Source organism: Nicotiana attenuata, unplaced genomic scaffold (assembly GCF_001879085.1).
Source record: "Nicotiana attenuata strain UT unplaced genomic scaffold, NIATTr2, whole genome shotgun sequence".
Classification (NCBI taxonomy): domain Eukaryota; kingdom Viridiplantae; phylum Streptophyta; class Magnoliopsida; order Solanales; family Solanaceae; genus Nicotiana; species Nicotiana attenuata.
In genome coordinates this window covers 210,816-237,089 of record NW_017671002.1, presented here as the reverse complement: position 1 = coordinate 237,089, position 26,274 = coordinate 210,816, and the positions used below count along the sequence as shown (strand labels likewise).

General features: G+C 40.1%; 2 protein-coding genes across 4 annotated transcripts; one reads left to right on the top strand and one right to left on the bottom strand.

Annotated features, from left to right (window-relative positions):
- Positions 1-282: 282 nt before the first annotated feature.
- LOC109205142 lies at positions 283-1,322 on the bottom strand. Its single transcript, XM_019367818.1, has 2 exons — positions 1,262-1,322; positions 283-1,187 (listed from the first exon to the last, which is right to left on the bottom strand). Exons 1-2 carry the CDS (start codon positions 1,320-1,322, stop codon positions 283-285), a joined length of 966 nt encoding a protein of 321 aa, XP_019223363.1.
- Positions 1,323-15,769: 14,447 nt separating this feature from the next.
- On the top strand, positions 15,770-18,332 carry LOC109205147 (F-box/kelch-repeat protein SKIP25-like). 3 transcript variants are annotated; one of them, XR_002064607.1, is made up of 3 exons: positions 15,770-17,382; positions 18,077-18,149; positions 18,249-18,332. XR_002064607.1 is itself a non-coding variant. In XM_019367824.1 (1 exon), exon 1 carries the CDS (start codon positions 16,120-16,122, stop codon positions 17,320-17,322), a length of 1,203 nt encoding a protein of 400 aa, XP_019223369.1. In that variant the 5' UTR covers positions 15,770-16,119; the 3' UTR covers positions 17,323-17,520. The 3 variants fall into 3 exon arrangements, 1 of the variants encoding a protein (XP_019223369.1); XR_002064606.1 differs by having other exon boundaries at positions 18,073-18,149; XM_019367824.1 differs by lacking the exons at positions 18,077-18,149; positions 18,249-18,332 and having other exon boundaries at positions 15,770-17,520.
- The last annotated feature ends 7,942 nt before the right edge of the window (positions 18,333-26,274 follow it).

Sequence of the window (26,274 nt, the reverse complement as noted above, 5' to 3'; positions counted from 1 at the left end):
CCCCATAATTGAAGGTTAATGAGAAGCTTCTTCCTTTTTTCATCATTGCTTTTGCCATCAATTTGTTTCCACCTTTTTTATCATAAATTGTGCGACAATTGTTTTCAAAATAGATAGCATATCCATTTTCCACCAGCTGCCCGACATTCAATAAATTTTTATCTAAATCTGGAACCAAAAGTACATTATGGATGAACTTTGTACCTTCCTTTGTTTGGACACGGATTAAGCCCTTTCCAATTGCTAGAACAACGGTACCATTTTCCATTTTCACTTCAGCCTTCACTTTGTCATCCACACTTGTAAAAATGCTTTTGTTTCCGGACATATGATTGTTGCACCCACTATCCAACAGCCAAATATTGTGATTTTTCTCTTTGGCCATTTGACAGCTTGCAAAGAAATGACTTGCTCTCCTTTTTCTTCAGTGACTTTTGCTTGTTGTTGATTCTTAAATCTACAATCCTTCTCCACATGGCCAAACTTTTTGCAGTGGTTGCATTGTGGCTTTCCTTGAAACCAACAATCCTTGTCAACGTGGTTGCTTCTTTTGCAAATTCCATATTTTTGTTGGGAGTTGTTGGAGCTGTTTTCTAGTTGATTTCTTCCTCCTCCACGGCCTGATTTGCCTCCTTTTGATGATTCTCCTTGTGATTTTGTGGACACATTGAGCTTAGATTGTAAAGCACTCTCAATAGATTTTTCGGAGTGTCTTAACAACCTTTGCTCGTGTGCTTGTAGTGATGCCATTAACTCAAGGTTGTTCAACTTTGTGATGTCCTTAGTCTCCTCAATAATAGAGACTATGGAATCATATTTTTCAGTCAAACTTATCAAGATCTTTTCCACAATTTTCTTATCTTCAACAACTTCTCCATACAATAGCATTTGATTTGCTATTTCAACAACTTTGGAGCAATATTCTTTTAAACTTTCTCCATCTTTCATCTTCAAGTTTTCAAACTCACATCTTAGAGTTTGAAGATTGATGTTTCGTACACGTGTATATCCTTGAAATTCCTCACGTAGAGCCTCCCAAGCCTCATTTAATTTGATGTTGGCTCTCATGATTCTTGGAAAGATGAATTCACTCATTGCTTGTTCAATATAAGCAAGAGCTTTTGCATCTCTCCTTTTTGTCTCCTTTAGTGTTCTTGTTTCTGCATCTGTGAGTTCTGCTCCTTCTTCTGGTTCATTATAATCATTTTGAACCAGTTCTCACAGATCTTGTGCTTGAAAAACTATTTTAGCTTTCAAGTACCAAAAATCATAATTTTCTCCATTGAACATAGGAATGGATAGTTGAGCCACTCCTTGTCCATTAGTTAAAGCCATTGTTTAGATTTTCTTAACGCCCAACTTTTTAATCGAACGGGCTCTGATACCAATATGTTGGATTGAGGTAGGAAGATTAGTGATCAAAGAGGAAATCAAATGGGGAGTTTTTTTTTTATATTTGTGAAAGATAGTCTTCATTCACTTTTCTTAATTTCACTTGATTTTGTTTGATCATTCAAATGGCTAGAATACATGGGGTATTTATAGTAAAATTCCTACATGCATCTAGTCTACTTCTTATGTGGACATACTAATTATGTTCACATAAGTTCACACCCTAGTACATGTATGTAGCTACTAATCTAGTTCATGAACTAGTGTAGACCAATGTGAACTAGTGTGGACTAGTGTAGACAAGTTTGAACATATGTGAACAAGTCTAGACAAATATGGACATATGTGAACTAATGTGGACAAGACAATACATTAATTTTAACAGGGGGACATGAACCTGACCTCCAAGATTACAATGGACGTACACTTGATAACCCAAACTTGGTAACCAAGTGAATCCTGAGTAATGTGATGAGTTAGACCTATAGTGAGCATCCACTTGTCTATCCTAAACTGATAGACAAATGGATATACAAAGAACAAATTGAATTAAACCTAGGTCATCTATACAAAATGGCACAATTGATCCTAATTCTACTTGAGAGATGAGTTGGAAGATCTTCTTCCATATACAACAGATTCTACTTCTAAAAATAAAGTAGAAGTTCCCTGTGGTGTGTGACAGAAAACCTATGGCAGAGGAGGGAAATAAATTTTAATTTAATTTCAAGAGATATGTTTATTTTCTTGCAATTTCTCGAAGAATAAGAGTCAGTGGAAAAATATCTAATTTAGGAAGTGGTTTCAATAGTGTATTGTGTTTGTGATATAAAGCTTGTGATATAATTTCACCTACGTTTTGTAGGTCATTGAGTATCCTCAGTTATTTTCTATATCTATACTGAATGTCTTCTAAATCAGCCCCTTCCCTAATTATAAGGTGAAGAAACCCAAATTAATAAAATAAGTTATTGGAAAGGGCCCAAAATACAAAATAAATTGCAAGGAAATGAGATTCTCTTTAGATCTCTCCATCCGGTATTCCATATTTTGCCAGAAATATCTTAAGATTCAATTTGTTGTATGCGAATTCAATACCAATTTTTTATTCACGATATGGTATCTTTATTTGCAGTAATGTTTTGCTTGCTTTTATCCCTGATTTTTCTGTTGCACTTCTATTTTTAATTTATTTATTGATGTAATTTTGATCGTTTCTCCATCTTCTTTATCTAGGCATGTATATTACTGATGTTTAATATTCTTTATTTCAGTTTTCACTTTGTTGTGATAGTTATACCTATGTGTGTTCAGCATTTCAGACTCCGGTAAGTATTGCTTTTCTATTTGTATCGGACAAAATCTGACCACGCGGTAATTGTATGGGGTCGAATTGAATGATCACGTCCCCAAGTAAGCACGACTGACCGTATACACACAAGTCCGGCTGAAAAGGACGACTCAAGAACTGTACAAAGGACGACCTCGCAACCACGTCGGTCCCTCTATAGTATTTATTTTATCTTTATCTTTATGGTAGTAAAAACAGAGCCCCTCCGCTATATAAGGGGAGCGGGAAGGGAGAAAAAGGGAGGAGGATTAATTTCTCGACTATTCTCAGAAAAAATAACAAAAATTGTAATTTCTTGGATCCTCCAAGGGGAGACAGGATAAACTCCGATGTAGAAATAAAAATCTCCCAATTTTTATCTCTACGAAGGCTTCCGCTTTACTCTTCTGTCTTTCGATCTGGTATCAACTATAATTGATACCCTCCTTGTATACTGATTGATTTGCTTAAAAATCGTTCGATAATTTTTAAGTCAAACAATTTGGTGCCGTCTGTGGGGATTTCCTAGTGAAAGCACTTAGTTCTTCCCGGATCGAAGCAAAAGAGACACCAAGAGGTTCTTCCCGGATCGTGGAGGGGAAGAACCTCCCCCCGATTCGACTCCCCCTCATCCTCACACCGTGTCAGGCCGGAAACCGACGCAACTGCAAACGAGGAATCAAAAATTACCCTGAAGCAACCTGAATGTCACGGTCAAACAGATAATCATTCAGTTCGACCTCGCTCGAACTGGGACTCAGGCTAAGTGCCTTCATCATCAAAGTATTACAGTTCGACCTCGCTCGAACTGGGACTCAGGCTAAGTGCCTTCATCATCAAAGTATTACAGTTCGACCTCGCTCGAACTGGGACTCAGGCTAAGTGCCTTCGTCATCAAAGTATTACAGTTCGACCTCGCTCGAACTAGGACTCAGGCTAAGTGCCTTCGTCATCAAAGTATTACAGTTCGACCTCGCTCGAACTAGGACTCAGGCTAAGTGCCTTCGCCATCAAAGTATTACAGTTCGACCTCGCTCGAACTGGGACTGAGCCAAAGTGCCTTCGCCGGGGATTGTTACGGTTTGACCTCGCTCGAACTGGGACTCAGGCTAAGTGCCTTCGTCATCAAAGTATTACAGTTCGACCTCACTCAAACTAGGACTAAGGCTAAGTGCCTTCGTCATCAAAGTATTACAGTTCGACCTCGCTCGAACTAGGACTCAAGCTAAGTGCCTTCGCCATCAAAGTATTACAGTTCGACCTCGCTCGAACAGGGACTCAGGCTAAGTGCCTTCGTCATCAAAGTATTACAGTTCGACCTCACTCGAACTAGGACTCAGGCTAAGTGCCTTTGTCATCAAAGTATTACAGTTCGACCTCGCTCGAACTAGGACTCAGGCTAAGTGCCTTCGTCATCAAAGTATTACAGTTCGACCTCGCTCGAACTGGGACTCTGGCTAAGTGCCTTCGCCATCAAAGTATTACTGTTCGACCTCGCTCGAACTGGGACTCAGGCTAAGTGCCTTTGCCGTCGAAGTATTACGTTTCGACCTCGCTCGAACTGGGACTCAGGCTACGTGCTTTCGCCATCAAAGTCGACTAAGTGCCTTCGGCATCAAAGTATTACAGTTTGACCTCGCTCGAATTGGGAATCAGGCTAAGTGCCTTCGCCATCAAAGTATTACAGTTCGACCTCGCTCGAACTGAGACTCAGGCTAAGTGCCTTCGTCATCAAAGTATTACAGTTCGACCTCGCTCGAACTAGGACTCAGGCTAAGTGCCTTCGCCATCAAAGTATTACAGTTCAACCTCGCTCGAACTGGGACTCAGCCTAAGTGCCTTCGCCGTCGAAGTATTACGGTTCGACCTCGCTCGAACTAGGACTTAGGCTATGTGCCTTCGCCATCAAAGTATTACAGTTCGACCTCGCCCGAACTGGGACTCAAGCTAAGTGCCTTCGCCATCAAAGTATTACAGTTCGACCTCGCTCGAACTAGGACTCAGGCTAAGTGCCTTCCATCAAAGTATTACAGTTCGACCTCGCTCGAACTGGGACTCAGGCTACGTGCTTTCGCCATCAAAGTCGACTAAGTGCCTTCGGCATCAAAGTATTACAGTTTGACCTCGCTCGAATTGGGAATGAGGCTAAGTGCCTTCGCCATCAAAGTATTACAGTTCGACCTCGCTCGAACTGGGACTCAGCCTAAGTGCCTTCGCCATCAAAGTATTACTGTTCGACCTCGCTCGAACTGGGACTCTGGCTAAGTGCCTTCGTCATCAAAGTATTACTGTTCGACCTCGCTCGAACTGGGACTCAGGCTAAGTGCCATCGTCATCAAAGAATTACAGTTCGACCTCGCTCGAACTAGGACTCAGGCTAAGTGCCTTCGCCATCAAAGTATTACAGTTCGACCTCGCTCGAACTGGGACTCAGGCTAAGTGCCTTCGTCATCAAAGTATTACAGTTCGACCTTGCTCGAACTGGGACTCAGGCTAAGTGCCTTCGTTATCAAAGTATTACAGTTCGACCTCGCTCGAACTAGGACTCAGGCTAAGTGCCTTCGCCATCAAAGTATTACAGTTCGACCTCGCTCGAACTGGGACTCAGGCTATGTGCCTTCGCCATCAAAATATTACAGTTCGACCTCGCTCGAACTGAGACTCAGGCTAAGTGCCTTCGTCATCAAAGTATTACAGTTCGACCTCGCTCGAACTAGGACTCAGGCTAAGTGCCTTCGGTCGAAGTATTACGATTCGACCTCGCTCGAACTGGGACTCAGGCTAAGTGCCTTCGCCATCAAAGTATTACAGTTCGACCTCGCTCGAACTGGGACTCAGGCTAAGTGCCTTCGTCATCAAAGTATTACAGTTCGACCTCGCTCGAACTGGGACTCAGGCTAAGTGCCTTCGCCATCAAAGTTTCGACCTCGCCCGAACTGGGACTCAAGCTAAGTGCCTTCGCCATCAAAGTATTACAGTTCGACCTCGCTCGAACTAGGACTCAGGCTAAGTGCCTTCGCCTTCAAAGTATTACAATTCGACCTCGCTCAAACCGGGACTCAGGCTAGGTCCCTTCGCCATCAAAGTAATACAGTTCGACCTCACTCGAACTATGACGAGTTCCACCCCCCTCAACTAGATCACGAATCAATGAACTGAAATGCAAGGCAAATAGCGAGAAAGAATTCTTTATTAATGGAATCAGAAATGCGGACCTTCGCTGCTTACATCCGGTCCGAACCAGCCGAAAGAGAGAAAATCGACAAAGAAAACAAGGAACAAACAAACGCCCATCGGCGTAACCAAACGAAATACGAGGAACAAACAAACGCCCATCGGCGTAACCAAAGAAAACAAACCAACACAAACAACGAAACAAGAGTCTCTCTCATTCGGCGCCAATATCGCCGTCGCCATCATCACTTCCATAAGGACCATCATCATCGCCACTTGGACCACCATCGGCTTCGGGCGTCGCCACATCATATCCGCAGTTGGCTCGAGCCTCCCGAGCTTTCTGGCGTGCCTCCTCGAAATCCGCCTCAGACACGATGCCCGCCTCCAGCAAGTTCTTGAAAATGTCACGCTGAGCCTCGGTATAAACCCAGAGTTCATGAGCCTGGAGAGGAACAGCAGCACGGGACGGTCCGACCAGGGCCCTCAGCCGCTGATTCTCCTCCTCCAAGGCCGCAACCCGATCCGACAAGTCCTGGGCCTCCTGATCAATCTCACCGATCCGCTCCTCAAGCCTCGCCTCTCTGAGGGCCGCAGTAGTCCTCTCAGACTCTCGCTCGGACTCATGAAGGCGGACCGCCGTCTCAAAGGATGCCGCCCTCGTCGAAGCATCCCTCTCCAAGCGTTCCAAATCGGCGACCTTGCCTTCCAGTGCAGCCAGCTTCACTCTCCATTCAGAGTCGACCTCCGCAACTCTGTCCTGGTTTTGCTCAATTTCCAACTGTAGTGCTCGCAACTTGCCCTGCAGATGTTCACACTCCGCGGCGACCCCTCTTCCCACCTCGAACTCCTCGTCCTTGAGGCGGATTTGCTCTTCAAGCTCACTCCTGCTGCGGAGCACCTGCGCCAGTTCACGGTCCTTCCTCTCCAACTCTTCGCCCAATGCTCGGTTGCGGGGATCATTTCTTAAACGTTCATGCAACTCGCGACACCTATCGTGATAGCGACGGTATTTTCCGAGCATCTGCAAAAAGATCCTCGACCGGACATTGGCCCTACGAATGTTCTCTACCTCCAACATATACGTCTGCAAAACAAGAAGAACAGTCAAACTTACGCCCACTCCACAATAAAGGGGAAATAAACCGAATTCTGATATAGCATACCCGTAAACCCATCACAGCCACCTCGTCCATCACTTCGACATCCAAAACACTCCTCAGGGACTCATTCTCAGCCTCAGAACACAGTAGACTGAATTGAGGTACCAGGCTGCCCCCTTGAGTCAACAAGTTCACATCGGCAGGAATCTCAACGAGGCGGGCGACCCCCCTGCGTTGACCACCGAGTGGGTAATGCCATCCTCGAACATCCGAACGTCATCCCAAGTCAGACTCAGACTCGTATTCACCGACCATTACACTCTTCCCCCTCTCCGCTGATGAAGATGATAGTGGCGCACTCAAGGTCGCGACGGTGGCATTAGGGAACGATCCTCCGCTATAACAAGATGTTCTGCGACATCCGCAGCAGAGTCCTCCTAGCCCTGGCTAACGGGAGCAGCCCCGACGATCCGCTCCCCTTCGGCGGTAGATGCTGTTGCAACACCTTCCTCTGGGTTCACCGGGGGAGAATCCAAGTTGATCACTGTCGGAGGATCCATCTCGAAACCAACTCTCCGCCTCTTCAACGGCCCTTCTTCCTCTCCGGTCGACGACGAGTCAGCTTGAGGACGGACGACGCCAGATGGACCCTCATCCCGAGACATAGTCTGGGTGGGAGTGGTAAAGGCCAATGACTCCACAAACGCCGCCCTTGATGAAGGACGAGCCAATTGTGCCACACTAATACGAGCAGATGCAGCCGGGCGATGGAACGCCAACTGAGGGGCCCTGACTCTGCGAACCCTCCCTAGTCACAGCAAACAAAGCTCGAAAAGTAAGATCGATACAGAAGAAAGGTCAGAAGGTAAGGACATTATCTCACCTGTAAGGGGCCTGCGTCCGAATCTCCGATGAAACGTCGCCCACGTACGAACTCCCGCTGTATGAGGAAGGATGGCCTCGACCCATTCCCGAATCCCCTCCAAAAGGAGGCGGTGGTGCCTTCTCGGCTGCAGAATATCGAGATAAATCAGTATATGCAACGCAAGATATAGGGAGGAAGAGGCCGAAACAGACTCTGTTGGTCAAGGACGAAGGCTTACGGGCAAAATTCCACACTACCGAAAACCCAGTCGGGTCTGCCACAAGATGCTCTGTCTGCACATAGAAAAAATTATCAAAAAAAAATGGCGATTAGTCCTGTCATCCATCTTGACCACCAAACCTTTTGACCCCCGAGGACGCGCGTGGATCATTGTGCCGCGAATCCGTTGAGGAGCGAATAGGTTGAGCACGTCCTCAGAGTGACCTCACGACCGGCCAGTTCCGCGTACTTGATGAACATAAGGAAAAGCTTGTACAAATAAGGAGAAATTTGGGCAGGGCACACCTCATAATAGCAACAGAAGTCGACCACCAACATCGGAAGCGGAAGTGTGTACCCCACAAGGAAGGGATAAGCGTAGAACGAGCAGAACCCGGGACGGTTTATCTGGACCCTTTCATCATTTGTGGCCGGTACCATCTCGATGTAACTGGGAATGCCCCATCTCGCCCTCAACTCCTTTAACCCGACCTCCCCCATAAGGGGTTTAATATCTACATGCTCCATGCTCCCATCGGCGCTGAAATCTTCTACCACCTTCCCCGAGCGGAATAAAATTTCCTCTACTGAAGGGACCTCCTCGCTTTCCATCAAGTCTGAATCCCCGTCCGCCGGAGCGTGATCCCCAGTCGCCGGCGGGATAGCTGAAAGATTATCGTGAGAGGAAGTTCCCGCCATCGTTAAGCCAGAAGAAGAGGAGAGAACTCTATTGGAGATTGGAGGAGTGCTGCGAGAGAAGAGGCAAAGAAAAAGCTTAAANTTTCATTATCTCAGTTGAAAGTACTAGAGCCTACCGTATACCGGGAGGCTCAGTACTTCAACTAGTCTCCATGTTCCTCGAATGGATCTCTTAGTTGTTGAGAAGGTTGCCCAAAAGCGGTATATAAGGCGTACCCAGTAAAACTTACAAGTAAACCAGATATAAAGATGGCGACTAGGGTTGCTGTTTCCATTCTTATCATATTTATAAAATTTCAAGACCCCAATGGATCTATGATAGGATCGTTTATTTACAACGGAATGGTATACAAAGTCAACAGATCTCAATGAATACAATAGGATTTATGGCTACACAAGCTGTTGAAAACAGTTCTAGATCTGGTCCAAGACGAACTGCGGTAGGAGATTTATTAAAACCATTGAATTCGGAATATGGCAAAGTAGCTCCTGGGTGGGGAACTACTCCTTTGATGGGTGTCGCAATGGCCTTATTTGCGGTATTTCTATCTATTATTTTGGAGATTTATAATTCTTCCGTTTTATTGGATGGAATTATCTAAGCATCTTTTTGGCAAAAAATATGGTAAAATAACAGAGAAAGCTAAGAACGAAGAACGGGGGAAGAAGAAGCAGAGAAAACGTTAGAAGCAAACACGGGAGAGATGTGAACGAATAACAAGAGACGAAATGGCCAAGAATGTTTTGAAAAAACAAACCCTCCCCTTTTTTAGGATTAGGTGGCACCAGAATTGAAGTGAAAGACTACAGAGTGGCACCGGAATCGAAGTGGAAGATTGCAGAGTGGCACCAAAATCGAAGCGACAAGCCGTCAGTCCCTGTCTCAAAAACACGCATAATGATGACGCATATGGAGATGACGTCATTTCCTGATAAGACACACCACCCTGGGTCTTGTTAAGCATGCTAAACCCCCATTGTTGGCCAAGTCATAACGCTCTGTGAAATCAAATTTCTCCACGAAGAATGGACAGTATCCGCTTATCAAGGACGCACCAAATTGCAACCTCGACAAGCGGAGGAACTAACTGTATGGGTCCAAATTTGGACGACCACAGCCATCGACAAATACGACAGAAGATGAGATCTTCATAGCTGGACGCCCTACGAAGGACGACAGACAGCGAACAGAGGACGTATAGCTTTTGCAGTAGTGTAGGCCCAATAGGGGGCATTAGGAATATACTCGCGAATATTCCCTATGATATGTTTTCTAGGGTTCGGAAGAGGGTTGTCCCTTATATATAGTGGGAAAAACACCTTGTTAAGGGACCTTTTGTTGACTCTTTCAGCTAAGAACTCGAATTGTAATACCTCTTCTATATCAAAGATTGGCATTCTCATTTGTGCGATGACCGACTTTCATAAGGTCAACAAATATCTTCCCATTGCGTTCATCATTTATATCTTCCGTTCTAGAGTTCACTATACTTAGCTAAGATTTACCCCTTCATTATCTTTAATTGATTTGTTCAAAAAGGTACCAATATCTTTTGAGTCAAACAGGTCTAAGGTTTGCATACACTCTACTCCTCAAACCTTATTTTGTAGGATTACACTGGGCTTGTCTGTTAGTTGTAATGATATGCAAGTATAACCCGACACTTTCTTTCCAAGTATGTCTTAGGTATGACTAGAATTATGACATGAATTTGATTCTTGTGGTGGTAATGTGGTGCCCTGAAAATGTTATTCTGAGAGATATTAATAAGTCCTTTTTGGAATAAGAGAGGTGCTTTACTATCTTTAACATAAACCTGTTACTAACTACCAATCGTAATAGGTAAACCTGTCATTAACTGCCGAGCGAAATAGCTAGGGGTACACATTCAATCAATTTGTCAAGTTAATCAAGTTTGCTTTGTGGATAAATAAACTGGTGATCGAGTTGAATTGAACTTGGTTAGAATTGATCTCAAACTTAAGATCTGAATTGTCCCCTTCCCTAGCAAACCTTGTTATATTTTAGCCAACTAAAACAAACATATTTAATTTTTTTTCAAATATATAGATCATCAATAATAATCAAGATATCCGTAAAATGTAGTAAAGGTTCCAAATCATGATGTCATATGAAACCAATTTAAAATTGAACTCACAATTTGTGTTGGATTGAGCTAGGAAGATTAGTGATCAAGGAGGAAATTAAAGAGAGAATTTTTTTTATATTTGTGAAGGATAGTTTTCATTCACTGTTCTTAATTTTCCTTGATTTGGTTTGATAATTCAAATGGCTAGAATACATGGGGTATTTATAGTAAAACTCCTACATGCATCTAGTCTACTTCTTATGTGGACATACTAATTATGTTCACATAAGTTCACACATTACATAAATAAGTTCACACCCTAGTACATGTATGTAGCTATTAATCTAGTTCATGAACTAATGTGAACTAGTGTGGACTAGTATAGACAAGTTTGAACATATGCGAACAAGTCTAGACAAATGTGGACATATGTGAACTAATATGGACAAATGGGGACAAGACAATACATTAATTTTAACACTCCCCCTAAATGTTTTGTTCTTGGACTCCCAAAAGCTCACGAAATTTGATGAACTTTTGGGTAGCGCCTTGGTAAAAATGTCCGCAACTTGATCCTCGGACTTGCAAAACTTTGGCTCGATCACTCCTTCTTCAACTTTTTTGCTGATGAAGTGATACTTCACTGCCATGTGCCTTGTTCTGCTACTGTAAATTGGATTCTTTGCCATTGCTATGGTTGACTTGTTGTCACAAAACAACTTTGTTGCGTTGTCTTGCTTTTCTCCAACATCTTCTAAAATTCTTCTAAGCCAGACTGCTTGAGAAGTTGCAATTGCTGCTGAAATATATTCAGCTTCTGCTGATGATTGTGCTACTATTTCTTGCTTCTTTGATTGCCAAGAAAATGCTCCGGATCCAAGTGAAAATACAAAACCAGATGTGCTTTTCATGTCATCCTTTGAACCTGCCCAATCACTGTCACAAAATCCAATTAAAGTTAATTCTTCACTCTTAAAATATTTGATGCCATAAGCCAAGGTTCTTTTGATGTAACTAAGAACTTGTTTGGCTGCTCCAAGGTGAATATGACTCGGACTTTGCATAAACCTTGACAACAAACTAGTAGCAAACATTATATCGGGCCTCATAGCCGTTAGATATATCAAACTACCAATGATACTTCTGTAAAGAGTGCTGTCCACTTTTCTTCCACCATCATTTTTCATCAGCTTCTCATTTGAAGTGAGTGGTGTTGGTACTGCTTTGCACCCAAACATATTAAACTTTCTAAGCATTGCTTCAGCATAGCTTTGTTGAGAAACAAATACTCCATCATCCTCTTGAGTAACTTCAGGACCAAGAAAATGATGCAATAGACCCAAATCACTCATTTCATATCTTTTCATCATGTCTTTTTTAAACTCAGTAACTGCAGCCTTATTGTTACCGGTAAAAATCAGATCATCAACATAAATCGCAACAATAAGAATAGAGTTACCTTGCTTCTTGACATAGAGAATAGGCTCGCTTTTGCTTTTAATGAACCCACTTTGCAAGAAGTACTTATCAAATTGACTGTACCATTGTCGGGGTGCTTGTTTCAATCCGTACAAGGCCTTCTTGAGCTTGTATACTTTATCTTCTTCTCCTTTAATCACAAAGCCATCAGGTTGATGAACATAAATTTCTTCTTCAAGTTCACCATTCAAAAAAGCTGATTTCACATCAAGTTGATATAATAACCATCCTTTTTGTGCTGCTAATGCAATAAGTGTCCGAATTGTATCTTTGCGGGATACCGGTGCAAAAGTTTCGTGATAATCAACATTATCTTGTTGTGAATACCCTTTTGAAACCAATCTTGCTTTGTGCTTCACTACTATGTTTTTTGTAGCCTCATTATTTTCCCAATTCCTACTAGCTCCTTCATCAAACAACACATCTGTGCTTGTGATGACATTTTTCCTCTTCACGCTAATAGCCCTTTGATTTTGAGTTATAGCCAACAAATATGCACTTCTCACTTGTTTCATCAAGCTTGCTCCTCTTTTCTTTCGGGATTTGAGCATAGCAAATGCACCCAAAAACTTTCAAGTGCTTCACTGAAGGTTTCCTCTTGCTCCAAGCTTCCAAGGGGGTCTTATTTTGTACTGCCTTGGTCGGACACCTGTTTATCAAGTATACCGCCGTATACACTGGTTCAGCCCAAAAAGTATTTGGCATTCCTTTCTCTTTTAACATAGTTTTTGCCATTTCAACAACCGTTTGATTTTTTCTTTCGGATACACCATTTTGTTGTGGTGTGTACCCAACGGTTAATTGCCTTTCAATGCCTTCATCCTCACAAAATTTCTCAAATTATTTTGAGGTATATTCTTTACCTCTATCACTTCTTAGTACCTTTATATATTTTCCACTTTGTTTTTTCACAAGGCTCTTGAATTTTTTTAAAAATGCCATACACCTCGGATTTTGTTTCATAAAATAAACCCAAGTCATTCGTGTATAGTCATCAATGAACAAGATAAAATACTTGTTACCTCCAAGAGATGTGGTACTAATTGGACCGCACACATCGGTATGGACCAGCTCCAAAGCTTTGTTTGCTCTCCAAGCTCCGCCTTGAGGGAATGAATTTCTATGGTGTTTTCCCATAGCACATCCTTCACAGACTCCATCCTTTTCTTCAATTTTTGGCAGCCCATATACCATTTCTTTTTCCTGCAATAATTTCATTCCATTAAAGTACAAGTTCCCTAGACTTTTGTGCCATAGCCGGGATTCATCTTTCATTTGTGCTTTCATGGCTACTTCTCCCCCATAATTGAAGGTTAATGAGAAGCTTCTTCCTTTTTCTATCATTGCTTTTGCCATCAATTTGTTTCCTCCTTTTTTTATCATAAATTGTGCAACAATTATTTTCAAAATAGACAGCATATCCATTTTCCACCAGCTGCCCAACACTCAATAAATTTTTATCTAAATCTGGAACCAAAAGTATATCATGGATGAACTTTGTACCTTCCTTTGTTTGGACGTGGATTGAGCCCTTTCCAATTGCTCGAACAACGACACCATTTCCCATTTTTCACTTCGGCCTTCACTTTGTCATCCACACTTGTAAAAATACTTTTGTTTTCGGACATATAATTGCTGCACCCGCAATCCAACAGCCAAATATTGTAATTTTTCTCTTTGGCCATTTGACGGCTTGCAAAGAACATGCGTTGATCTCCTTTTTCTTCAGAGACTTTTGCTTGTTGTTGATTCTTGAATCTACAATCCTTCTCCACATGACCAAACTTTTTGCAGTGGTTGCATTGGGCTTTCCTTGAAACCAACAATCCTTGTCAATGTGGTTGCCTCTTTTGCAAATTCCACATTTTTGTTTTGAGTTGTTGGAGCTGTTTCCTCGTTGATTTCTTCCTCCGCCACGGCCTGATTTGCCTCCTTTTGATGATTCTCCTTGTGATTTTGTGGACACATTGAGCTTAGATTGTAAAGCACTCTCAATAAATTTTTTGGAGTGTCTTAACAACCTTTGCTCGTGTGCTTGTAGTGATGCCATCAACTCACTGATCTTCAACTTTGCGATGTCCTTAGTCTCCTCAATAATAGAGACTATGGGATCATATTTTTCAGTCAAACTTATCAAGATCTTTTCCACAATTTTCTTATCTTCAACGGCTTTTCCATACAATAGCATTTGATTTGCTATTTCAACAGCTTTGCAGCAATATTCTTTTAAACTTTCTCCATCTTTCATCTTCAAGTTTTCAAACTCACATCTTAGAGTTTGAAGCTTGATGTTTCGTACACGTGTATCTCCTTGAAATTCCTCGCGTAGAGCCTCCCAAGCCTCATTTGATGTTGTGCTCTCATGATTCTTGGAAAGATGAATTCACTCATTGCTTGTTGAATATAAGCAAGAGCTTTTGCATATCTCCTTTTTGTCTCATTTAATGTTCTTGTTTCTGCATCTGTGAGTTCTGCTCCTTCTTCTGGTTCATTATAACCATTTTGAACCAGTTCCCACAGATCTTGTGCTTGAAATACTATTTTAGCTTTCAAGTACCAAAAATCATAATTTTCTCCATTGAACATAGGAATGGATAGTTGAGCCACTCCTTGTCCATTAGTTAAAGCCATTGCTTAGCTTTTCTTAACGCCCAACTTTTTAATCGACCGGGCTCTGATACCAATCTGTTGGATTGAGGTAGGAAGATTAGTGATCAAAGAGGAAATCAAAGAGAGAATCTTTTTCATATTTGTGAAGGATAGTTTTCATTCACTTTTCTTAATTTTCCTTGATTTGGTTTGATAATTCAAATGGCTAGAATACATGGGGTATTTATAGTAAAACTCCTACATGCATCTAGTCTACTTCTTATGTGGACATACTAATTATGTTCATATAAGTTCACACATTACATAAATAAGTTCACACCCTAGTACATGTATGTAGCTACTAATCTAGTTCATGAACTAATGTGATCTAGTGTGGACTAGTGTAGACAAATTTGAACATATGTGAACAAGTCTAGACAAATGTGGACATATGTGAACTAATTGGACAAATGGGAACAAGACAATACAATAATTTTAACAATTTGGAATAATTTGGTTTACCCTATAGCTTGCGCATCGACATTCATCCTTGCTTGGTGAGTATGTCGTCTCTCTATCTCGCCCATTTATATAAGCTGAGGAGTAATAAGAGTAAGAGCAATCGGTTGAATGATTGATATTCTACTTACTCTTATAATATTTTCGTCGAAATAGAACAAATCTTAATACTCTATTTTTTATCTAAACCCGAAAAAACCCACATCTTTATAGATTGGGACTAGAATTGGTGCAAGTATAAGCTTTAGGAACAAAAATGAACAGGAGTAAATCTTTGTGGACGACATAAAAAGTTTCTAAACTTGAATAGAAAGCATTAGTATTCTCAACATCATGACTAGTTTGGAAGAAAATTCCACATGCAATAAGATCCCTTGCGGGTTCTTATTTAATTTATCCCACTAAGACCGTCCCAATTTAATACTACTACTAGTGGAAACCTTTTCTTCAATTAGAAAAACAAAAAGAAAGGATAAGATGGGTAATGTCTATGTTCCTCCTAACTTGTATCCAACTTTTGCCTTTTAATTCTGATCCTTTGAATGACAACATAACTTTTTAGGCAATTAAAGTAATGGCGTAAAGTCCAAAGTCTTACAAACTCTAAATCTTCAACTTCCTGTCCCACTCTTACACGTCCCCTACCCTTTTCTCCCTCAAATGAACAACTCCGCCACCGCCGGAGCTGCCATTAAACGCCGAAAGAATCATTATCATCAGTCCTTGATTCCTGGACTTCCTGATGATATAGCTCAAATTTGCCTCTCTCTTGTACAACAACCTTTGACTCTTTACTCCGTTTGTCAATCTTGGCGCCGGCTCCTTTATTCTCCTTCTTTTCCCCCCTTTTTATCTATCTACTCGTTATTGAAACCTTCACAATCTAAGGAGAAAACAAATCAATATGAGCATTCTGTCGAATTCGCCAACTTCGATCCGATTTCATCCAAATGGCACTTACTTCCTCCTCCACCGCTTGAACCGCCTCTTCGTCTCCTCCTTCGTCACCCTTCTTTCATCTCCCGTCACCTTCCGATCCAATGGGTGAGCGTTTCTGGCAAATTCGTTCTCCTTGCTGCAACCACTGACCATCTACTGCCGGCCTTATCTCGGCCCCTTGTTTTCAATCCACTCAGCCGAAAATGGACTTACGGTCCCCCACTCGCCACACCGCGACGGTGGTGTGCTGCTGGTGCGTCACGCGGCGTCGTTTACGTTGCTAGTGGGATTGGTTCCCACTACAACCAAGAGGTAGCGCGATCGGTTGAGAAGTGGGACCTGAAAGGTAACAACAGCTATTGTTACTGCGCCCACTACAGCTGTAACCACCATCACGATAAAGACAAGGGTACTAAAAGTGGATGGAAATGGGAGAAAATGGGCGGTCTTAAGGATGGGAAGTTTAGTAGGGAAGCGATTGAAGCAGTGTGTTGGAGAGGAAAGCTGTGTATGGTGAACGTGAAAGGCAATGCTGCAAAGGAAGGAATCATCTACGACGTTGAAAAGGACACGTGGCAGGAGATGCCGGAGGGGATGCTAGTGGGTTGGAGAGGTCCGGCGGCGGCGATGGAGGAGGAAATTATTTACATGGTGGATGAATCTAAAGGAGCATTAAGAAAGTATTATCCAGGAAATGACAGTTGGGTGGAGGTTTTGGAGAATGAGATGCTTAAAGGTTCACAACATATGGCGGCTGCCGGCGGTAGAGTGTGCGTGGTTCGCTGCGGCGGTGATGGTATCGCGGTTGTGGATGTGGTGGCCAAGCCGCCGAGTTTGGCGGTGGTGGAAACTCCATTGGGGTTTCAGGTTTTGGACCTACATATTTTGCCAAGAATGAGCCAACTGGATTCTGAATCACAATGAGATCACGAATATTGAATAGTTATTGTTTTCTTGTATTTCCAAATTATTCATTCTTTTCAGGTAAATTTTGGATACTTGTCGACTTTTTTCGTTGGTTCTTTTTTCTTTTTCTTTTGGTGGGGAAAAAAATATATGTATACAATTTAACACAAATTCTCACCATAGAACAATATGAAAATCTTTTGAGGTTCATTTAGATATGTTGAAAAAGTAAATCTAGTGGTACCGGAGGCTGAAGCGATATATAGATTCAACTATTCAACTGAACCAAATACTTTTAGTATTTAGTATAAATTTAAAAATTTATTGAAACTCACTACAACAATTATGGTCTAACCCACACTAGTTTTAGGTAACGCCTGAAAAGTGTGCCCAAAAATATATTTGGGCACACTTTTAAGGGGTGGCCTTTGTATGGAGCTTTTGGCTACGGAAATTTGGCTACGCTTGTAAAATGTGCTCTTTAATTTATTAGGCCACACTTATTAAACGTTGCTAAATTATAAAATAATTGGCAACATTTACTTGAGTATGTGGCACTCTTTTTAAGCGTGCTCTTATTATAATTGGAAAAGCAACACTTTATAAATGTGCTCTAAAAGTCCAACAAAATATTTGGCTAAAATATAATATTCCCTCCAAAAAATATAATGTTCCTTCCGATATACTCTAGGTAAAATATTATTTTTTTCAATTTCAAAAGGACAAAAAGATCTCTCTCCATCGCTAACATCTCTGTGGATACATTAGTTAGGGTTTCTGGCTTCAATTGTGGATACTGAATCTTCAGGATTAGGTACTGTCAATTTCTGCACCGGAAAGATTAGGTACTCTTAATTTCTGCACCTTCTCATCCTACTTTAGGTAGTGTTTTTGTTTTCAAAGTATCATCTCAAATGAAGAATTCCGTTTTCCCTTTCTCTTAGGTATTGTTTTTCACCTTCTCGCCCTCCTCGTTCCAGATTGAAGAAATTTATAAAGCTAGAGAAACGGGAATTCTTCTAATTCAGGTTGGTGCTGTTCTATTTCAATATTTTACCATCTTATGGTCTCTGATTGCTGTAGTTTCATATCTAATTTGATACTTATTCCAGAAAAGAATGAACTATAAATTAATTATTCCTCTTCTAGTCTCCAAGATTAGTGATTTGTTTTAAAATCCTAGCAGATTTTTGAGCCTAATTCTACAAATCGGCTTTGTTATCTTTTGATTGTCATATTCCTGTTGATTAATCTGACGTACAATACGTCTTAGGCTGATTTGTTCTTTTACCATGTTAGTCGCGCCTCAGAATACCAGAAGTGTCTGGTACAGCATTCATTCTTTTGAATATTTGAGATTTCTTAGAGATATATTGGGGGGGGGGGGGGCGGAGGAAGGTGTAGGGGTTGTAATAATAAGTTTATGAAATCTTTTTGTTCTGGTGTTACAAAATATTGCAAACTCTGTTGCAGATTCATAAACGCGAAGGCCATAACATCGAAATGATTTCCTTCAATATTAGTTTCCACATCTTCTCTAGTTTATACATTTTGCACACCTTGAGCTTCAGATTTTTGTGCAACAACTACCTTCCATTGCCCAGCTCTTTTATCAATAGCTGGTCGATTCTCAAACTTAGATGTTGTACACCAATAACTTGAAACCTGCTTATTGCGCATGTCCACTGCCTCCTCAATTGAGGTATATGATCCATGGTCTGATTCTTCATCACTATCTTCCAGGTTGTTCTCAAATTCCTCCTCTTTATCGTGTTCACGTTGAGCATCACATGTTTGACGATCGTTTGTCACAATTTTGTTGCTCATTAGACATCATCTTATTTGTAGAGTGTGCTTGAGATAATGCATCCATACTTTTCTCTACACGTTTGTCTGTTGATAGAAGTTGTTGCCCAGAATTAATCTCTTGTTCTCCACATGACTCCATGGATTGGGAAGGAACCTCCTGCACAGACTTATTCAGTGTAACCATTAGCTGCTTGATCTTAGGAATAGAATCTCTCAAAAAGGTTGCCTGGGGTTCCTTAACGAGTTTAGCAACTTGTGGATTGGAAAATTGCAGTGTTGGTATAGCTTCATTATATTCTTGTGCATTAAGAGCGTCAAATAAACAAATTCCGCCCCTAATTTATTCAATTGCTGCTGCTGCTGCATCGCACTGCCTGCATTCAGAGCTTCAGCATTTTTCAAAACCCCTAGTGCAGCCTGCTCCATTCCAGTTGTGATTTGATTATCTACATACCATGCCTTTGAACATGTAGAAGCCGCAAACTCGATGGCCATAACATCGAAATGATTTCCTTCAATATTAATTTCCACATCTTCTCCAGTTTTTACATTTTGCACACCTTGAGCTTCAGATTTTTGTGCAGCAACTACCTTCCATTGCCCAGCTCTTTTATCAATAGTTGGTCGATTCTCAAACTTAGATGTTGTAGCATTTGTCCACTCCAAAGACTCGTCATGTTTATACCCCTCACCATTCACAGTGACATCTTTGAAGCCTGCTCCTTTACCAACTTGTTCAGTAGTAGCATTAGTAGGTCCACAACCTCCTGTAACTGTCACCATAGGATCCAGATCTGTTCTATCAACAGTGGGGGTCAATGGAACAATAGTTTTCCAAGTATCATTATTTGATTGCAAACCTCCAGCCGAGTTTTCCATTTTGTCCAATCTAGATGCTGTAGCATTTTGTTTCTCTAAATCCTCAACACTTACAGGTTCATGTCCCTCAGCAGTCACAGTATCAACATCATAAACTACTGCATCAGGTTGTTCAGTTGTAGCAATACTAGGTCAATCACCTTGTGCTGTTGTCACAATAACACTGCCATGACCTCCTTCATTCCACACCCTATTTCCTGCTCCAATAACCATAGGTTTAGACATCCTAGCTAATGCATGAGCTACAGGAACAGTATTAACAGCATTGTTGAAGCACTGTGCATCAGCAGGACTATTAACTTTTGGTCCAGCTGTTGTTGCTGCCTCGATTTCACCTTGTAAAGTTAATACCTGCTGCTGCCCACTATCATTCAAATTACTGCCATTCCCTCTATCAATCAACACCCTATTTCCTGCATCTCGAACCTTAGCTTGAGACAACCTAGTTAGAGCACGATCTACAGGAGCAATAACATCATTCTTTGCTATAACTGAGTTGTTCAAAATCTACTGCTGCCCATTATTTTTGGTATCTTCTGTATTTAACTCCATTGTTTGGCTAGCTCTTTTTGCATTCAGATAGTCCCTAGCATCACCTCGAAGTGTTTCAATGACTGGACCAGCTGCCTCGACCATTAGAAGACCATCTTGAGACGTAACCCCTGTTGCTTCCTCTGCCATCGCCTCTGTTACAACTTGTTCTTTCATAATTCGACACACCTTGTCGTCATGTCCTTGATGCTTGCAATAAGTGCAATATTTAGGAAGATTGTCGTACACTACCTCCTGGTAATGCACGATTATTTTACCCGAAATTCTGTCCACAATCTGAAGCTTAACCTTCTTAGGATGTTTGTCGAGCAGATCAAGAATCACCTTGACCCTAGCAGCACTAGGTAGTGTTCTTTCTTGCGTCGCCTTATCCACAGCAAGAGCCTTACCAACAGCTGAAGCAATACACATTAAAGACCTCTTAGCGAAGAATGGTATACTCCCCTTCCTCTTAACAGAATTTATTTTAATATGTTTTTTTTAAAATTTCGCTTCACTTAAAAAAAAAGCGAGAGCTTCGCTTTTCGCTTTAAGCGAAATGGGGGTTGTCACTTTTCCTCGCTTCACGCTCTTCACAACACTTATGATCCTTTAAATTTACAACAAGGGATCAATCTGGTAATTCTGATGAGTATTGTTAAATTTGCAGCCAACATATATGAAAAGAAGTTTTAGCTGTACCGTTTTGATCAAAGTATCAATTTAACAACCTTGAGTGAACTACACTAATTTGGTATTGGATTGTCAACCAAAGTTTTCACTTTTAGTTGACTTGGTTTGATATAATTCCGCATCAAGAAAATCTGGGATATCAATGTGGACCAAAAACAATGACATCATGAAAAGAGAAACAAAATGTGATCAAATTATTAGATACTACACAAATAGCATAACAGATTCTTTGATCTGATATTTTGAACCAAAAATGTAAAACCAGTTGTAAAGCTTATTCTTTGCTAATTTTCAGTGAAAAATTCAAATATAAAAGGGAGACACAAATAAACACCAAACTAAAGAATGACATCCAAACATTCATTTTTTGGCAAGCTAAGATCTTGTCTTCTTAGATTCTTTATATGTTCTACAATTTAGGTATGTGTAGATACCTTTTTTTTTTGTTGCAAATTGACATGGTCAACAATATATCTTTTTTATTGCGTTAATTTCCTTCGATTATGTGCGACTCGATTGATTTTAAGCTTTCCATGTCAACTACTATGGTGGCTATATTCAAGCTTAGAACCTGTTCCATTTCGATATTATGTAATATCTTGTTATTTTGTGATTGTTTTGTAAAACATATGTATCTCTCACTGGGAAGCTTAAGATTTTGTTGTGAGAAGGTTAATATTAGCTCATATGAATAAAAAGTATATTGGATAAGAGTTAGCGTTGTGTTTGAGTAATTTGGTAAAACTTACATTCTGAATTCTAATTTGGAGTATGCATGATCTAGGATACATATGTGGGTTGTGTTTGCGTTGTGTTTTCCACAACCAACCCAATAAAAACCAGGCTTTGATGGGTGGGTTTGTTTGTTCCTGAATAATATCCTTATTTCTGGTAGTTGATATGTTTTCCTTCCTTAATCCTAGCAATTTGGTTGGTAGTTATTAGATGCAGAATGGTTGATATTCTTAGGATGCAGTGATTGCCCCCTGGCAATTTGATTGTGGAAATGAACTAAAATTTTCATGTAAAATGATTATTTTTTGAGTACAAGAGTTCATAGATCTTAGTTATTTATGGTTGCAAATTGTTCTGTCAAAATGTAATGCGGTAAATTGTTCTATCAAAGTTACCTTTTAGTAATTTTAAAATATGACTAGTTCTGGAGTTTCTTCTTTTGAGTTGAAGAAATCAGAAATAGCTAGTTAGATTTTTGTATCTTAACTTCTTTTAATTATATAATATTTGTACGAACAAAACACCTTTTAGGTGTCACTATACTTGCCAAAGTGCACATGAAACTTTTTGGTGCGCAGAACTATTATATTATCTTCATGAAAAACTTGGTTTAGAATTTTATTACTTTCTGTCTTTGTTTTGTAGATCCTAATTTTACCTTTTTTTATCCAAGAAGATAATTCACGCTCGGGAAGATTTGTGGTGGACTTAAAGTTGTATTTGGCTTAGCTTAAGTGTCATGTCTAGGTAAGAAAGTCCTATCATTTTACAACACATGATTTTACAGATTTATTCTTGACATTTAGGATTTAGTTTTACCATATAATTAATGCTTAAATGATTATATATTTGAAGATCTAATAAATTTTATTTTTAGGAATTCAAATGTTCCATCCAAGGAATGGATGGATTTACCAAGGTATAGCAAAGAGTATATCGAGGGTGTTCAATCTTTCTTAGATTTTGCTTACTCTTATGGAGATCCTCAAGGCGAAGAAATTCAATGCCCATGTGCAAAGTGTTGTAATATTTGTTAGACTCGAAGGAATGTAGTGTATGACCATCTAATATGTTATGGGTTTGTTCAAGGTTATACAAGATGGATTAATCATGGGGAATGGGAAATTTCGATGAATGCTAATTGTGACATGGATGATAATGTTTACTCGTACGATGATATTGATGGGTTGTTGAATGATCAATTTAGAAATGTTGCACATGCTGGAGGAGTGTATGAAGGCCCAAATGAAGATGCCAATAAATTCTATAACTTAGTTGACGAGGCAAGCCAAGAACTATATCCTGGTTGTAAAGGATTCTCTAGATTATCTTTTACAATCTGTCTGTATTTGTTGAAGTGTCTACATGGATGGAGCAATGCGTCTTTCACTTCTCTTTTAGAGCTATTAAAATAGGCTATGCCTGACTTGAACATTCCTATATCCTACAATAAAGCCAAATCTATGGTAAAGGATCTCGGTCTTGATTATGAAAAAATTGATGCATGTCCCAATGATTGCATGCTATTTAGTAATGACCATAAGGATGATGAATATTGTCATGTTTGTGGATCATCTCGATATATTAAATATCCTGAAGTAGATAGCGATCTTGAGGCTTCCAAAAAAGGTTATCGTGTTCCAGCAAAATTTTTGAGACACTTTCCATTAATTCCTAGACTTAAAAGGCTATTTATGTGCTCAAAAACAGCATATACATTGAGGTGGCATGACGAGAAGCGTTCTAAAGATGGAAAGTTAAGGCATCCTGCTGATGGGCAAGCATGGAAAGACTTTGATAGCTTGCATTCAGAATTTGCAAGGGATTCTCGCAATTTGAGACTTGGCTTAGCAAGTGATGGGTTCAATCCATTTCGGACCATGAGCATATCTCATAGCACATGGCCAGGTTTTTTAATGGTGTATAATTTACCTCCTTGGATGTGCATGAAGCCAGAGTATTGTATGCGTTCTTTGCTTATACCTGGGCCACGATCACCTGGAAATGGCATTGACGTTTATTTACAACCATTAATAGAAGAGTTAAATGTTTTGTGGGAGTCCGGGGTAGAAACATATGATGCTTCAAGAGATTAAACCTTTCAAATGCGAGCAGCTCTTTTATGGACAATCAGTGACTTTCCTGCATATGCTATGTTATCCGGTTGGAGTACAAAGGGAAAGTTGGCTTGACCTTGTTATAACTATGGCACTAATTCTCGTTATCTTAAACATCGTCGAAAAATGTGTTATATGGATCATCGTGTTTTTCTGCCTATAGATCATCCTTGGAGATCTAATAAAAGGTCTTTCAATGAAAAAATAGAATTTAGGCCTCCTCCGCCTTTGTTAAAGGGAACTGATGTGCTTAATAGCTTACAGAATTTAACAATGTGTTTGGGAAGAAGCGAAAGAGAACAAATGATGGCCCTTGGAAAAAAAGGTCAATTTGTTTTAATTACCTTATTGGCAGCACAACTCGTTACGTCATAACCTTGACGTAATGCATATAGAAAAAAATATAGTGGATAATCTAAATGGAACTCTTTTGGACATTCCTGGCAAGACAAAAGATCATGCAAATGCTCGTTATGATCTGAAAGAGATGGGCATTAGGAAGAACCTTCAACCAAAGGATACAAAGGATGGCAAGAGAACAAAGTTTGCAAAGTATGTTTCTCAATGTCTAATGGTGAGAAATCAGTTTTCTGTGGTGTTTTAAAGATAGCAAAGCTACCTGATGGTAGTTCTTCCAGCATATCCAGGTGTGTGCAGCTAGATGAAAGAAAATTATCCGGTTATAAAACCCATGATGCCACTTCATGTTACATTACTTGTTGTCAATACCAGTTAAAAGCATACTTCCTGTTCATGTTGCTATCCCTTTGATTTGTCTAAGTTCTTTCTTTCGCCGTTTATGTCAAAAAGTTATCACAATGGAAGAGCTAGATTGCTTGGAAGTAGAGATTAGAGAAACAACGAATCAATTGGAAAGAATTTTTCCTCCAACTTTTTTTGATATAATGATTCATTTGCCTATTCATTTGGGAAATGAGGTAAGTTTGGGAGGTCCAGTTCAAAATCGATGGTTGTATCCTCCTGAAAGGTATATGTGTACATTAAAATCATATGTTCGCAACAGAAATTATCCAGAAGGATCTATTGCTAAGGCATATTTGGTTGAAGAGTGTTTGACTTTATGCTCTAGATACTTACATGGAGGTGTAAAGACTCGATTTAATCGAAGACCCCGAAACAATGATGAATATGATTCAATTAATGCACAAGCTTCTAGTTTGTTCCCTAATACAGGTTGTCCTTTAGGAGCGAAAAAGTGTGATCCAATTGTTTAGATGGCATGTCACTAAATCAGGCACATATATACTTATTGAACAATTGTGATGAAGTTCAAGAATATATAAGGTAATTTAGTCACTTACAATATTTATTTATGTAGATTGTTATTAAATTACTTTATTTATCATTTTACTAACAAATAAAAATACTTGTTGTGTAGAGAATATGAGGTTGAGGTTAGTAATCAGAGACGGGGATCTAAATGGAGCAAGTCCAAGAAGCATAGTCAAAACTTTTCTCAATGGTTTGAAACTCGTTCTTTGAAAGAGGATGTGCCTGATCTTATAAAGCAATTATCCTTCAGAGCAAATTCAATTGCTAAAAGATATTCTGGGTATCTCATTAATGGATATAGATTCCATACAAGGCAGCGTGATGCAAGACGTAAAATACAAAACAGTGGTGTTACATTAGTCGCCCAAACTACAAGTTTTGCAAGCTCAAAAGATAAAAATCCGGTTGACGCAAATTTGACTTATTATGGTAGAATAGTTGATATAGTTGAGTTAGACTATTATGGACATTTTAGGGTTGTCTTATTTAAGTGCGACTGGTATGAGGTTGAAGAAGATATTTATGGCCTTACTTATGTCTACTTCAACAAGAAATGTTATCAGAACGGGCCTTTTGTCCTAGCATCTCAAGTACACCAATGCTTCTATGTGCAAAATCCATATGATCAAGATAAATATTATATCATGAAGGCTATCCCGAGAGCCTTGTTTACCATAAGTGATGAACTTGAATCTAATGCCCCAAAGTGTTATGAAAATGAGCCATCTGAATATTTAGCTGGCCCATCTATACCGGAGGATAATGGTGAAGTTGCCTTAGTAAGGAGTGATGTTCTAGCAACCATTCTTGATGTACCTCCAGAAAGATTTCTAGCACAACAACTTGAAATTGAATCGGATGAAGAGTTTGATTTTGAAGACACATCATGAGTTTTGTTTTCTAATTCAAATAG